The 16,419-nt window shown below is 39.9% G+C and overlaps 2 protein-coding genes across 11 annotated transcripts in view; both read left to right on the top strand.

Annotated features, from left to right (window-relative positions):
• pld5 (phospholipase D family, member 5) overlaps positions 1-6,216 on the top strand; it is a 46,137-nt gene extending 39,921 nt beyond the window's left edge. Inside the window, exons 7-10 of one of the 2 annotated variants that reach the window (XM_056267019.1) lie at positions 2,846-2,997; positions 4,350-4,515; positions 4,637-4,727; positions 5,561-6,216. In XM_056267019.1, coding sequence (XP_056122994.1) covers positions 2,846-2,997; positions 4,350-4,515; positions 4,637-4,727; positions 5,561-5,811 — 660 coding nt within the window. In that variant the 3' untranslated portion in view covers positions 5,812-6,216. The remainder of the gene's footprint in view (positions 1-2,845; positions 2,998-4,349; positions 4,516-4,636; positions 4,728-5,560) is intronic. The other variant, XM_056267020.1, reaches the window with a different exon arrangement.
• Positions 6,217-10,595: 4,379 nt separating this feature from the next.
• Positions 10,596-16,419, top strand: part of ccdc88aa (coiled-coil domain containing 88Aa) — a 28,894-nt gene continuing 23,070 nt past the window's right edge. For 7 of the 9 annotated variants that reach the window (XM_056266874.1, XM_056266875.1, XM_056266877.1 and 4 more), the window contains exons 1-3: positions 10,596-11,196; positions 12,001-12,101; positions 14,491-14,596. In XM_056266874.1, the coding sequence (XP_056122849.1) occupies positions 11,137-11,196; positions 12,001-12,101; positions 14,491-14,596 (267 nt within the window). In that variant the 5' untranslated portion in view covers positions 10,596-11,136. The remainder of the gene's footprint in view (positions 11,197-12,000; positions 12,102-14,490; positions 14,597-16,419) is intronic. The other 2 variants (XM_056266879.1, XM_056266878.1) reach the window with 1 other exon arrangement.

Below are 16,419 nucleotides of genomic sequence, written 5' to 3'. Positions count from 1 at the left end.
GGCGTGGGCATTCTTACAACACTCATAACACCATCGGCCGTGGCCGGAACACCAGAAAATGCACTCTTTATTGGATTTATCTGGGTAGCCGTAAAACGGCTTTTGTGCGCAGGCAAGCGGGCTGAGACACCGGCTGGCTCACTGCGAAATACACTGGGACAGTCACAATGCTTGGAACTGACCGAGCGAGAAGTTTCGGTGGAAATCCGGCCGCAGCGGGATCTGAACACCGTCGCTTTCCTAGAGTGGCTAGGAAGGCTTTGAGGCCTCGGGCTTGATCTCAATCCTCGGCCGGGGCCCGCGCTGAGGGGGGCGGCGTCCAACAGAGCGAGAGCACGGTCTTGGGTCTCGGGCCTGGCGGCGCTGTGAAGCGGCGGCGGCGGGCGGTGCAGGTTGCGGCCGAGAGCTGCGAGCAGGCGGCTGTTTCGGGCGGCCTGCAGCGGAGCTCGAGCGCTTCGGAAGGAAGCCTGCGAAGTCTTCTGCACTTCCATGAATCTGTCCGCGAAATCCTTGACGGCAGATCCGAAGAGGCCCGCTGACAAAATGGGCGCGTCGAGGAACACAGAGCGGTCGGCTTCCGTCATCTCGGACAGCGTCAGCCATAAGTGTCTCAGCCACGGTGAGAGAGGCCATATTCCGTCCTATGGCCTGTGCAGCAGCTTTAGCAGCGCGTAGAGCGAGGTCCGTAGCGCTTCTCAGGTCCGCCACGCAGATTGCTTCGGGCCCTTCCTCGTCCAGTTTAAGGAGAAGGTCGGCCTGGAAGATCTGCAGGATAGCCATAGTGTGCAGCGCTGAAACTGCTTGCCCGGCGGCGGTGTAAGCGCGCCCGTGCATGGCTGACGTCACTCGGCAGGCTTTAGATGGGAGCGTCATCTGAGCGCGCCGTCCAGCGGAGGGCGGGCAGAGATGAGACGCTACAGCCGGTTCCACAGGAGGAACGGAGAGGTACCCTCTGTCCTTCGCACCATCCACCGTGGAGAATGCAGCAGAGGCAGAGGTACGCAGCCTGGCGGAGAAGGGGGCGTTCCACGACTTAGTCACTTCCTCGTGTAGTTCGGGGAGGAAGGGCACGGGCCTTGACTTTGACGGCGCCTCGTCTTTCCCGAGAAAGCGTCCGTCCAGTCTGTTGCGCGGCGGTTGCGCGGGCGCCTCCCAGTGGAGGCCGATGCTTTCCACGGCCTGAGAGAGCAGACGCATCAGCTCAGTCTCAATGCCGGCGCTCTTCCCAGTGGATTGGCGGGAAACGCTAGCGGATGGGAGGTCCCCGGAGCTCGCCCAATCCTCGCTATCAGATGCCAGAAGAGAACAAGCCTCGGTGGGTTCGTCGAACTTGTGGACGGACACGGCGGCTGACGGCGGCCGTTGTCCGTCAGTGAGCGACTCGAGCGAAACCGGCGAAGCTGGCGGGCGAACCGGCGAGCTTTGGCGGGCTGGAGAGAGCTCGGGAGCGCGCTGGGCTTCGCTTCTTGCGGCGCGGCGCGGCGCCACGGCGGGCTGTGAAGGCTCGGAGAATGACGCCAGGCGAGTCCTCAGAGTCACCATAGACAGAAGCTCGCAATGAGGGCATCCGCCCTCGTGATCCTCACCCAGGCAGGACACGCAGATGACATGACGGTCCTCGTCGCTGAGTGGGGCGCGGCACGAGCCACAGGATGGCATCTTTAAAAAGACGCAGCTCTTTTTGTGATGAGAAGTGCAAGTCGCGTCAAGTAAGCGAGCTAACACTCTCAGCAGAGTAAGGATACAAAGGATATAGAACGCCGGAAAGCCCAGCAGGTACGGCAGTTGAAGGCGGCGAGGCCAGCGACTCCAGAAGCTCGTCCCGCTGAAAGGCTTGCGTCGACGGCGCGGCTTCTCACTCCGGATCCAGCGATGCGTGTGCTTCGCTGAAGAGATGAAAATCAGCTTGTACCAGCCTACCGAGCTTATTTATAGGGCGAGACCACGCCCTTTCTGGCGGGACGTGACGATATGGGCCCGAATTGCCCCCATTGGTCATTACGTCACGCAGAGTCTCTCTCGATAGGCTGCTGCATTTGCCGCAAGAGCAGCCAATAGGCGCGCGAGCTGTCTCGCCTATGTTTGCTTGCTGCTGCAAAGCATTTTACATTAATAAAAAATTAAGGATAATTTTTGGCTTCAATATCTCGTGGAAAAGAGGTTTTCCCCATAGCGTAAGCTGTTACGCAGTACGAGAGATACTCTCGTAAGGGAACCATTACGCCTATGTAAACCATATTCAAATATGTGTGTGTGTGTGGGGGAGGTTGGGGGGTAAGGGGTGGTAGTTGTGTGTAAGAAAAATATGAGATTCATGACAGTACTTACTAATATATTTGACATTTTACTGCACAAACATGTCATGTTCAAATCCCCAGTTCATGCTGTTTGTAATATGTTTATGTCTATGTCCAATCTAATTACAAAGATTTTTATGTAAACTGACCTTTCATTGGTTCCAATGGATATTATCTGATTAAGGAAAGATCACTAACTCTGCAGGTAATTTATCCCAGTGACTTTATTCCACACCCAGCCGCGTCACATGGGATGATTCTAATTTGAGTATAATGAATCTTGACACCCTTCCAGCAACAGGATGTTTACTCTACACATCTGAGACATCCATCATCCCATTCAAATGAATAGTGCTGTAATGTTATCGGCTGCAGGGAGACATTTCTAGCTCAGTGATAAAATCCTTCTCCTGACAATGATGTATGTACACAGACGGCCATCTCATTACCTTGCTCTGGTGTGCCGGCCAATACTAATTAAAGCGGGAAAAAAAAACTTTTAAAAGAAAACTGCTGTTTTATCTTTCCTCCCCTACTTTTCTTCATAGGCGTCTCCAGATCTGTTTTGCCCCAAGGGTCGAAGCAGAGATATAGATGCTATACGACATGTGATTCGTGAAGCAAAGAGATTCATCTACATCTCTGTAACTGATTACCTGCCCTTAGTCAACCGCACCTTCAGAGGATCAGCAATCATAAGGTCATTTCAGCACTAATAATTGATGTCAATAAGTGAGGGTTTAGTAAAGGTTATTGATAAGCAAATACTGCCATCAGAAAAACCCTTGATTTCTTAAAAGATTTCTTAAATGGGTCATATGATGCTATTTTCAAAGATCATTATTTTGTGTACTGTAACATGCTTTAATGTATTTTTTTTCACATACTGTACATTACTGTTGCTCCTCTATGCACAGTCTTTCTAAAACAAGTCGATTTCTACAAAGCCCCTCCTTTCGAGAAGCGGAGTGTGCTCTGATTGGCCAGCTGAACGACAAACAATATGTGTAACTCTACACTGCATGAAACTCTGCATTTAACAGTCAATAGCAAATACTTTGACAGATAATAAAACATACTTACAGGCTCAGATTCGGAAGCACCAGATTGCCCAATAGCAAAGTTGGAATTGCCCCATTTTTTAGCTTTGTGCACAGCCGGCCTCTCCCAGGTTCTCCTCAAAACATTGGATTTATCCGTGCTGTGCCGTGCCGAGGCACAACACACATAAAGTTGATAATTCCACGAATAACTGCAATTGCAGATTTCGAACAGAGATAGCGAACAAAGAGGAAAAACTACGGACTGCACCTTTAAGAAGGAGATTAAAATGTGCATAAATGTGGTCAAAATCGCAAAATAACAAAGCTATTAAAACAACTGCAATATGCTCTTCATTTAACATTTTCATATACAAATAATCTAGTTATGCTTATTCAACAATATATGTACCATCTCTGTTCTTTTTTCCCATTTTCTTTCTTTTTTGTCATTTCTATTGTATTGTTAAGCATGTGATATGTTCTTCTGATGTAATATGAAAGTTACCCTTGTACATGCTATTCTTTTGGAAATAAAGCATTAAATAAAACACTAAATAAAAAGGAAAACATGAAAACGCATCAAATGACCCCTTTAAGACAATACACATTTCAAAATAAAAGACATTGCAATTATTTGGATAATCACTGAAACTTTTAACTTTTTGTGTTGTGTGAAGCTAAGATATTCCTTAAGTAAGCATGCTATATTTTATGCTTTTTTATTTTTTTCACATCTACCATTTTTTTACAAATTTCCTGAATCAGGTCTTGCTCTATTTTTAAAAAACATAAATTATTAAAATTATTTCTAAAGAATATATATTTGTGTATCTAAATATTCAAGATAGGTTCTTTGAAGATAGGTCTTGTTTTTGCTTCTCTCTGTCTTGAAAAATGTTTCAAGGATACTAAGAATAGATTTTTTGAAGTGTAACTCTTTAGAGCTATTTATAAATGGACAAAATTGTTCTTTTGGAGATTTATCACTTTTATTATTTTTTGGGTTCAGATACTGGTCGCCAATAGATGAGATGCTCCGGGAGGCTGCAGTACTGAGAGAGGTCAAAGTTCGTCTCTTAATCGGTCTGTGGACACGTACACATCCGCTGACCTTTAACTTTATGTCATCAATGCAGGCTCTTTGCACAGGACTGCCAGTCTGCTCTATAGAGGTGGTGAGGAAACAATCTACTTTATTGATCTGTTGATATACGCGCACACACACCCAAACATATATTTAATCCTATTTTTACAATTGGTTGTATTTTATATATATGTGTGTTTGTTTCGAATCAGAGATTTTACAGAGGCAAGGAGCAGATGGGAGGATTTCAACACAGGATAAATGAGAATAAATTTATGGTGACAGACAATGCAATATACATTGGTAAGACTCTAGCACTCTCGCTCACACACACACACACACACACACACACACACACACACATACTAAATTGATTGTAGTTTACTTGCATGACATAAACGGACAAAACAATTACATTGCCAAAGCAGTACAATAGTAAAAATGGGCAACAAAAAAACATATTAACAAATAAAATAAACAGTTGAGTCTCATTTGTTAACATTAATTAATGCATCAGCTAGCTACGATGAACTAACAATGAACAATATGTGTTTTACTGCATTTCTTAATCGTTGTTAATGCTAGTTCATAAAAACACTATTGTTCGTTGTCTGTTCATGTTAGTTCACAGTGCATTAAGTCATATTAACAGATGTAGTGTGAGGATCTATTATGATTTTTTTTTTTTTTTTTTACATTTTCAACTTTGTTTAGTGTGTTATGTTTCTTTTTGAGCATAAAAAAACATTCTGCAGAGTTACAAAGCTCAAAGTTATTCTCTATATCAGTGTGCACTGTTTCTGAATTCAATTGTAGTCTTGAGTTTTCTTCCGGGAACATATATATACATATATATACAATATTCTGCATTTAAATGCGTTGGTGTGTTGTCACATTTCCGAAACAGGAACTAAACAGAGCGTTACTGACAGACTGGGCAGAGAGGAGCTGCAACAATGTGAAGTGTTTTTTTAACATTCAAGCATGAATACCTATTCTAGTAAAACCCCAAAACAAAATCAAGACTTTGTAAAAGGGCATAATTGGTACTCGTTAATTCCTATACAATTTAGCATACGTACTGCACTTATTTATTCAAACTTTGCACTTATATTTTCAAACTTTCTCTCAAAAAGGGAATCTGGACTGGGTTGGGAGTGAGTTTGCCGTAAACGCAGGAGCCGGGCTGGTGATTCAGGAATCGGAGAACCAGCAGAAAGGGCAGGACTCGATTGTAGAGCAGCTGACTGGTGCTTTTGAAAGAGACTGGTTTTCACCTTACACAATAAGCCTGCTATCTGGCAGCACAACCCTTCAGGAGAGCCAACATTGGAGGCAGAAACTGCAATCTCTGAAGACAAAAGCAGAGAGCAGAGAGCATGAGTGAGCGGTGGGAATTTCTCTCTGAAGCGGGACCAATACGCCAAGGACTTTGTGCCTCAGAACATCTGCGCCATGACTTAGAATTTGAGTTTTCAAATGCTGTCAATGGAACTGAATTATAATCTCTGAAGGACTTCTGTGAAGGAAAATGATTTTTGTGTGTGCTTTCTTTTTAACATTATACAGCACTTTTAGTGGAAAAACAGATTACACTTTCGCTAAATCTTTATATAATGCATGCCTATTTAGATAAACAGAACTATGGAAATGATTTACTCCAATATTCAGACTTGTCTTATTTTAAACCAAAATATTCCGAGACTCAGTAGCGCTCATGGAAAACTGTCACGAAAGGACATTACCAAATTTGTATAATCATTGTGTTTTTTCCTCAAGATGTTCATTAGCCATCGTTTTTTTTTTAAATCAAGCACATTTGTACAAAAATATTTTTTTTTTAAAAATCTGCACATATGCCAACCAACACACATGCTCAATACATATGCGGCATCATTGCTTTCTGGTCGACTAGATACTGTGGCACATCTTACACTGTGTATATATATATATATTTATACATATATAAAAAATGTTTACATGATGCAGCATGCACAGCCTTGAAGTAATGTACAATCGTACACACAAGAAGAGACTGTTTTTCTTATTGAATACTTTAAGCTTATACCCTTTAAATGTAGCTTTTATATGTAGCTTTATATATTATCCTTTAATTGACTGTTTTAATGGAACAGTAATGTTTTTATTAAACAGTCATTGCTGATTGTTGATCTTATAATACAGACCATATATGTTGCATTGATTTCTCAGTAGTTTGTGGCCTGATGCTTGAGCATGTTTTGCCTTATATATGCTGCCATAAACTGTAGCTGCTGTTGCTTTCTGGATGACTACCTCTTATGATGCATCTTATGATATACTGTATACATATAGACATATATAATAAAACTGCTTTCTGCAGCATGGGTCATATATTGGAATGAATTATAGTCCCATGTGCATAAGATACTGATGTTGTTGTTGTTGTTGTTTTTTTTGTATGGAATGAACAATTTATGATGTGATTAAATGTATAGCACCTTAACCGACTGTTATAATTAAATATTAAAGAGTTCGTTCAAAATTGACTGCCAGTCTTAAATAGGCAACATATGTCCCATTGATTTCTCGCTGTGTTGATATTTAGTCATTTGTGTCAGCAAACCTTTCTCAGAACCAAATCAATTTAAACCCTGTCTCAGGGGAGCAATTTGTTTGGAAGAGCCAAAGCAGAAACAAACTGTCTGAATTCATTCATACTTCTCACACTTCACATCTCACTGAACACATGGAAACTCACAGGCAAATGTTCATGTTCCTCTTAAACATAATCATAAAGAATACAAATCATAGGCCTACACAATTTTTTATTTGTGGTTTTTAATGATAAATGGCATGGTCAAAGCAAAAAACATATATTTTTCTTACAAAAAACACATCTCTTCACTTCAGAAGGCCTTTATTAAGCCCCTGGAGCTGCATGGATTACTTTCATGATGGATGGATGCAATTTTTTTGGGCTTCAAAATCTAAGGTACCATTCACTCATTATAAAGTTAGGAAGAACCAGGATATTTTTTATATATATATAATTCCGATTGTGTTTGGTTTAAAGAAGAAAGTACACCTAGGATGGCTTGGGGGTGAGTACATTATGGGATGATCTTCATTTTTCACTAACCCTTTAAGCAATTTTTTATGTAATATGTAGAAAATCCTGCTCTCTGAAAGATTTTCCTGAAATAATCATGATATATCATGCCGATATATCATGGCACTAGAATCTGTAAACCATAAAAAAAAAAATCATTCTGAAAAGAGATGCACCGTTTTATGCTATTTAACCAGCATTTGTAGCTGTCAATCATTTTGAGAACAGGTATGCAACTATCTAATGACTATTTTAGCATTACAGTAATGTACTGTAAAATACGTATGACTGCAGCATAGTATTGGATAAACATTTAACTCTAATCTCTGATGAGATTAGGGCAACACTTGTTGATCATGTGATCAACCACGGTTTGACCATGAGAGAGGCTGGACTGTGAGTCCAGCCCAACTTGAGTCGATTTACAGTGGCGTCCATAATTCAAACCTTCAGAAATGAGAACAGGTATGCAACTATCTAATGACTAATTTAGCACTACAGTAATGTACTGTAAAATACGTATGACTGCAGCATAGTATTGGATAAACATTTAACTCTAAGCCATCCATTCACTGCACTGCATTGAATGAATGAGGTTGGTTATCATGCTGTACTACATTTTTTTTTTATTTTTTTATTGTTTACAATTCCTATGCTGAACACATACTGTGTTTGAATTCTGTACAGAGTGAAAAAAGGACGCTTGTTTACTGATAAGAGACTGCAATTATGAATATGGTTTTGGCCAACAATGCAATTAGAATTCGAGAGATAAGAGAGCATATCTTGAATAATGACACCAACAACATCAATGCTGTAAGCCTGTCGACCATACAACGCATCCTCCACCGGCACCAAGTGACCAACTTTACAAGGTGCCATTTGAGAGAAACTCCTACAAAGTCATGTCGCAGATTCTTGACTCTGTCAAGGTATGTATACATGCAACACTACTTCCAGTACTTCAGACATACCATATTTACTCATCTCTATATCCTTTTGTCTGTTACAGAGAGTATTGGAGATGGATGCCCATGTAATTCGCCATGAATTTATTTATGTAGATGAGGTTGGCTTCAACCTCACCAAAACCAGGCGCCGCGGCCCATGGAAGAAATGTAATAGGACAGGGGGCAATTACCAATGTCCCTGGACAGCGTGGGGGTAATATAACTGTTTGCTGCCATCACTCAAAAGGGGGTCTTCCATCACACTGCCACACTGGGTCTGTACAACACCGGCCGTATACTCACTTTTCTGGATGCAATTTACACAATGTTATTTTTCACCGGGCTGTTCTGGTCCGAATCTGGTTTGCCAATCATTCACAATTTGTAGTTATGTACCTACCCCCATATTAACCTTTTCTAAATCCCATAGAGGAATTCTTCTCAGCCTGGCGCTGGAAAGTGTATGATCGCCTATGCCCGCATGGCGCTTCTCCAGGCAATGGAGGACGCATGTGGGGACATAGAGGTTGCCTCTGTCCAAGGTTGGATACGCCATGCTAGGAGATACTTCCCTCGATGTTTGGCAAGAGAACACGTATCTTGTGATGTGGACGAAGTATTGTGGCCAGACCCAGCCCGGAGAAGAGATGAAGCGTAGCTTAGCACTGGTGACTGGAGATGAGGCATTTTGCATTTTGTGTGTGCAGTTTTGGGAATTGTGTGTAGAGTTTTGAAAAAAGGAGACATAGTTTTGAAAACGTGTGTAAGCAGTTGGAAAAAAAATCTGTAACAGTTCCAATTATAAGTTTTATGTTGTTGCTAAGATTTAAACAAAGGGTAATGCTTTACCTCAGCTAGCCAACATTAGTGTTGACATGACAGTGTTTACTGTAGCTTTTTTAAGCTCTTGCTTTTGTAAGACTGTTCACCGCCCTTTAGGAAAATTAACCATGGTTTTGTGATTGATTACTGTTTGTATTACCATAGTTTTCCCGACAAGTATCATGATTAAATGGTGTATAACTTCGTATCTAAAATGTATATAAAAAAACAACATAGGCCACAAACGTCCTGTGAAATCCGTGCTTGCAAAGTCCGTGCATAAAATCCGTTTTGGACGATCCTCTTGTTTGTTAACATCTGAATCAGGCTTGAATTGAATTGGATTGAAATTGACACCATCATTAATATTTACATCTGAGTAGAGCTTGCAGTTATGGTATCACACTGGGCCAGCTAACCAATCACAGCACATTTCGGAAGGAGGGGCTTCATCGAAACAGGAAACAAAGTGGGTCGGGACCGGACCAACAGACTAGGGAGAGAGGTGCTGTAATAATGTAAAATATGGGGGAAATAATGTTTTTTTTTAACAATCAAGCAATAAAGCATATTCTAGTACACCCCAAAACAAAATCTAGACTTCGTAAAAGGCCATAATAGGACCCCTTTAACATCGCTCAGCACCTCTTTAATGCAAGTGGAGCCTAGTCGAGAACCTGATTTTGCAGTCTGAACTGAAGTTCTCAACTCTTCCGCAAGATGGCGCAAAAGCCTCACATTAGAATTTACATTATATTTAATCATAGCAGACGCTTTTATCCAAAGCTTCTTACAAATGAGAAGAGCAATAAGCAGTTAAACTAACAATAGGACAACAATATGTTCGTGCTATGATCTTCCCAGTTTAGTCGAACTCAGTATAGGCCTACTACGTATTTTATATAGATATAGAGTAAAAGAGAGAAGAGAAAGGAAAGTGCACGTATTTTGGATCAAGTGTTGCCGAAAAAGATGCATATTCAGCCATTTCTTAAAAATAAGATAATTTAGTGAGCAAAAACAACTTGCCCTGTAAAATTGTTTTACACGCATGCATGAGATATTGACTCAGACATATTTAAATGAACCGTTTCCCTTTCCACGTAATTAAAATAGTTCTCAAGGCCCACAGCTTAATTGACTCCACCCCTTAGCAGAACTTGTTGATGTGGTCTTTATAGCCTATGATGCACAGTCCAAGAGAGATTATATTTTAACTGGTGATTGGGGGTTGACGGCTGTTGTTATGGTAACAGATTAAGGTCAGAGATGTACTAAACCACCACTGTAGGAATTACGATACTGTTCAGATCAGATGCCGCTGGGACGGAAAATGACATAAACACCCAGTAAAACTTTTTCACTTAGACCTTGTTTTTCCCCCCCATTTGATGAAGGAATCATGAAATCGCACTGAATGACAGTTAATTTCAGTTATTCAAATCTTATGTTATTTGAATTCTAATCGCTGGTGGCCTTTACTTTCTAACTTCACATGCACTGTAAGTGCGAGACCTCCAGCAGTCACGCGCACTGCAGTTTCGGCGTGGCGTCCGAGCGGCTCCGGAAGATGCTGCAGTCCTGATGGAATATTTAAACGGCAACATTCTGCGTTTATTTTCAATCTAATAACAGATACCAGTTTGTTGACGAGGAATGAGCCACACGAATTCTATGAGGTCTTGCGTCGCAGCGGTGTGAATTGCAGATTTTGTTCAATGATGCAGCGACATTTCCTCCGCTCAGCTGCCTATGGAGAGGGTTAAACCATCAGTGCTGGATTTATATGGCTTTGTGTTTCTTCCAAGTGTTTTTGACTTGTAAATCTCTCTGATCGTGTAATATTAATATGGAGGGTGACATTCCAGACATATTAGAGCAGTTCATGAGCAGCTCTCTTGTCACTTGGGTAAGTTGCAGTTTGTTACGTGCAGAACATAGCAAACAGTATCATAGTAGTCATAACAATTATCTCTTTGGAAGGTCATCTGTATGTTTATCATTATGACAACTGACCAACTCTCTCTCTCTCTCTCTCTCTCTCTCTCTCTCTCTCTCTCTCTCTCTCTCTCTCTCTCTCTCTCTCTCTCTCTCTCTCTCTCTCTCTCTATGTGTGTGGGTGTACCTATGTAGATTGTTATTTTTGTTCTATTGGCTATATTTGTTTTGTTCTGTAATTTTATGTTTTTCTATAGCAATGGTCTTTGTTTATCTTTTTGTGGTTTAGTGAATTGCTCTGTAAGTTATATCATTTTAAATGTATCTAAAAAGGCTATAGTCTATTCAATGGAAGGTTCCATTGTGACAACTTACCTCATGTAACTTACTGTAACATTTTCCTCCTCTATGGGGGCATATGTTGTCACAAAAAGTTAATACTAATGACGGGCATTTTAATGTAGCCAAGACTTTTAGGTTTGTGTCTCTACCACTGAACTTTTCATTATAGATCTTAAACATGCTCACTGGAGTGAACTAGCCCTGGTTTTCACTGATTATTATATTTTTGTAGTTTGCTTAACTGGTCTGCAGTGTGACTAATGTGTTTAAGAGTACAAATAAATCATGTAATTTCTCAATTTGAGGTCTCAAAATGCCACAAATCTGCATGTATAATTAGATAATTGTCATTTATAGAGAATGTCCCTCTTCAGGACATTGCTGTCACTTCATGACATGTCACTTTAACTACCCATTTATGTCTGTCTCAAAGGTTAAGACATTTGGTCAACTAGGTGACAAGGAGGGGAACATGCTCTCTGAATACACTGAATTAGTGGATGGAATATTCTTGAACAAGATCATGAATCAAATGTAAGTATGTGTATGTCATAAATTTGCACACAGATATATTATCCAAGCACTTAACTCAGTATAGTAAGCATTTCATTTGAATGTAGTTGAGGTTTCTTCTTCAACTCAACTCAACTTTTTGTTTAAAAAAAGAAATGGGACATAATTTGGGTTTGTCCAAATATTTAGTTTTTCAACAAATGCAGTTTCCACACAAATATGAGGCAGCTCAACTGTAAATGTTAATAATATATGACAATATTAGGGTACAACGGGACTAAAGGCACACCTTAAGAAATGTGCTTTTCACTATACTCCCATAGTGTATATTGTAGAAAAAAAAAATGTTTTTATTGAACATTGATTCAACAGATTTTGTGTGAAAATAAATCATAAAAGTGGTTCATTTGTTTTAAAATCTTATGTATGAGGTGGCAAGGTGGGCCTTTTAACCCAAACACACAGGCTAAAAGGCTCACATGATTTATACAAATACTTTAGCTAAAATAATGTTTTTAATAAAGTTAACAATTTTAGTAAAGTTTGTACTATTTTTGGTTTATTTTGATACAAAAAAAATATTTATAAATATACTTTCATTAAAATGTTCATTTTAAAAATACAGAAACAAAATGAATCAAAAAAGTAAAGATTCTGAAAGCATTGAATGAAATCCCATAATACATTATTATAGTTTTACAGTAGTAACAAATAAATATGACATTTTTTTTTTTGATGTGTCATTATAAATTTGGTGATTATCTCTAAGGTGGACACCCAACTTGATATATGATATTTACCATCTGAATATAACTGTTATGTCAACAAATGGAAAAATCAGCCAGCTGTATATTATCATGTGAATTATGGTGCCTTTCGCCCCGACAGCATGGGCGGCTTTTACTTTTAACTCCACACTTTTACACATTCTTCCCTTATTAAAAAACTGTTGCTTTAATTACCTTGAACGAAACTGAAAATCATTAACAAGACCTTTGTTTCAAAATATAATCAATAATTTTGTTGATTCTCCATTGCTACATAAATCTACAACATTTTTAAAAACATTAAATATTAGATCAAATTAGCGCAGAATCAGCTTTGCGTTGCCGCCCGCGATCAGCCAAATTTCCACGTGCATCATTAAAAGCGGTTGTTACGAAAAGGGCTGAGCTAAATTTTTGTGCCATCTAGTGGTTTAAAAGAGATTAAAGTCAAATGCGCCTTTTACCCCGGTGCGCCTTTAGCCCCATTTTACCCTACTGTTTTTACTTTTATTTTTTTGGGATCAAATAAATGCAGCCTTGGTGAGCATTAGAGATTTCTTCCAGAAACATAAAAAAAATTCTTGCTGACCCCCAAAATATTAAATGATATGTACATCAAAGGAAACTTGGCACACATTCAATTGGCTATTGAGTCTAATTTATTCGTCCAAAGCAATTAATGGCAGACTGTTGAAAGGGTTCTCTCAGTGACTTTTCAGTTCACAGGTTGTTTGCACATGTGATCAAATTCGTGCTCCCATTCCCGACGCGAAGTTACCACCACCCTTTGGTGTTGTTTGCGTCTAATATCAGGCATTTATTGCAGACAGCATGTGTTTCAGCTTTTAAATGACTCATTCCATGCAGGAGCCCTAAAACACTGTATTCTTTGTCATGGCAATGAAGGAACACTTTGTAGTCTGTTCAGCTGGACAGAATTTGGATGGGTGCATATGGGTGAGTTGTTTTTGCCCCAAATTCTATTTCCATCTCTGAGACAAAAATCCATAGCTGGTTTTAAATGTTTAAAACCCACCCATGTCATTGCAGGGTAATGTGATGTTTAAAACCCACCCATGTCATTGCAGGGTAATGTGTGTATATTTAATTGCCATTTAAAGGATCGTTAATGCTGAAACCTTGTATTCTCATGATGCTGAGGTAGTAAACAGTACATCGTGAAGCTGAAAACTGTATAATCCCACGGATTCAGGGAGGATGATGGATTAGAGCTTTACTGTAGAGTTTTTTTTATTTTTTTTATGGTGGCACGGATCACATACAGAAGTGCATCATGGGACAGCAGTTTCAGGTCACTGTGTCAGTACTCAAACTTTGAGCTGCTGAACTAAGAGAGTTAAAGTCTCAGTCAAGACTTGACCTGAACTGAGTTCTGCTGCTCTTTGGCTCTGTCTGTGTCTGCGTTAGTGCTGGCTAGTTGATGAATGAAGTCATGTGGAGAAAAAAAAACAGAATGAATGAACAGATTGTGTGTCGTTGCTATTATTGCTCATACCCTTAGTCCAGGTTAATATACTAAGCAGGTCTTCAGAAACTAGATGTTTTGGATGCTTCTTGCTTGAGTTGATGTTATGTTACAGGAATACATTTTTCTTTCTTTTTTTCTTTCTTTGTTGTTGCAGAAATCCCAAAGGGACTGTTCAAGTTTTTAACAAAGTGTACAATGATGTCGGCCAGAGAGCTCAAAACTTGTCTGTCCTCACTTACCACATCAAATCATACTACCAGGTAAGTCACAGAGAGAAATGCAGGTACCTTTCGAAGAGTGTGTTTTCAGAAGTAAAAAGCACATTCATTTTCTCTATGGACACATTAAATTGTACTGATATTGCATTAACCTCTTAAAACAGATGAATTAAATGTAAAAAATATATTTATTTTAAATAAACAAAAGTTATTGCTGAATTCCCAATGAAGAACTACACTACCCTTAATCCCTGAAGAGAAATCAGATAAGTTGCCATTATAATGAACGCTGTGAGTGTGTGTGTTAGATATCAGGAATGGTGAGAGAACATTGTGCTTGGTACGTTTTTCTTCTTCAAACCAAACTTGGGTCTTCAGCCGACAAAGTTTAAATCCCGTCTGTCTAGAGCGCTTCCCTTAATGTTTATCCATTAGGTCAGTAGACGGAGAGTAGACGGTCTTCTGTGGCTGTTCGAACACTTTGAACCACATGAGCGTTTACACTACGAAAGCAATCCAGTCGAATGTGTTTTTCGACTACCTCTGGAAGTGGTCGAAAGTGAACAAGCTCAAAACGTTTTAGATCCCGGTTACACCTGTATTTAACGTCGTCCACTTGTGATCCGATCGACCAAAACGCATCTTAATACCTGGTGTAAAACGGCCCTATGCCCAATTTCTGCCTTGTCTTCTGTAAAGCAGAGAAAAAGGTTAATATATAACCTGAGTTATTATTTCACATATGTGTTTGCTGCATGCATAAGTTAATTGTGAAGTTAATCTTTATTTTACTGGATTCTGCTAATTCCCAAATGGAGTCCCATTTGGGTGGAAGAGCAGGATTTCAAATCATACCCTAAATTTCCTGCTACCCCCTTCCGCTCACAGAGAGCCCACCCTGAATCCTGCACATCTGTCCGTGTGGAAATAGTCTCGCCACCAGACCTACAAGCTCCTCTCAAAGAGACTGGCCTAGATATCAGCATGCCAAGCCAACATCTGTGTAATCAGTAGCTAGGAAACAGCAATGGCCTGGAGCAAAGCTGGAAAATGACCCATTTTACATCCCATGAGACCTGTCTCTCATGGTGCCGGCTAAAGCGGTCAAAGTAATGCAAATGACCTTGAATACAGACAAGGCAAATAACTGAATTATTTCCTGTTGCTTAATTGTCACTGGATTTCAATCAGTCAGTGAAAGTATGGCTTTGTAAAACCATAGTCTTAAGCATTTTCAGTGCTCAAGAAATGCAAATCTAATCTATATAAATGCGCATAGTGCATTTAAAATAGTGTGACGTAGCAGAGCTGTTCATACTCAGCAGCATTCATAAAAAGCACTCTGGAATCATTGGGATTGACTTCATTGACTTCCCTTGAGTTTTGTTAACCTGAGGAAATTCAGAGCGTTTAATCATTGATCTAGCTTATTTAGCGAAACTTAAAAACGATCTTGCCTCAGAAGAATCTGCATTAACGAATTCCCATATGGAAAAGGGACCAGCAAAATAAGCCCACCCATACCTTTGTTGATTTGTGTTGTCGATTTAACTTGCACATTGAAAAGCCCTGGAGCATCTGCTGGCCACAAAGAGACATCATTAAAGGGATAGTTCACCCAAATATTCTGTCATTAATTACTCACCCTTACATCGTTCCAAACCCGAAAGACTTTAGTTCATCTTCGGAACACAAATAAAGATCTTTTTGATGAAATTTGAGAGATTTCTGTCCTTCCATTGACAGCTACGCAACTACCACTTTGACGCTTCAAAAAGTTCATAAAGAGATCGTAAAACTAATCTATATGAATTGAGCGGTTTAGTCCACATTTTCTGAAGAGACTCTGTCATTTTATACAGACT

The sequence above is a fragment of the Rhinichthys klamathensis genome, unplaced genomic scaffold (assembly GCF_029890125.1).
Source record: "Rhinichthys klamathensis goyatoka isolate OS25496 unplaced genomic scaffold, OSU_Roscu_1.1 h1tg000254l_1, whole genome shotgun sequence".
Classification (NCBI taxonomy): Eukaryota; Metazoa; Chordata; class Actinopteri; order Cypriniformes; family Leuciscidae; genus Rhinichthys; species Rhinichthys klamathensis.
The sequence above is the reverse complement of the archived record's forward strand: the minus strand, read 5'-3'. Positions and strand labels throughout refer to the sequence as shown.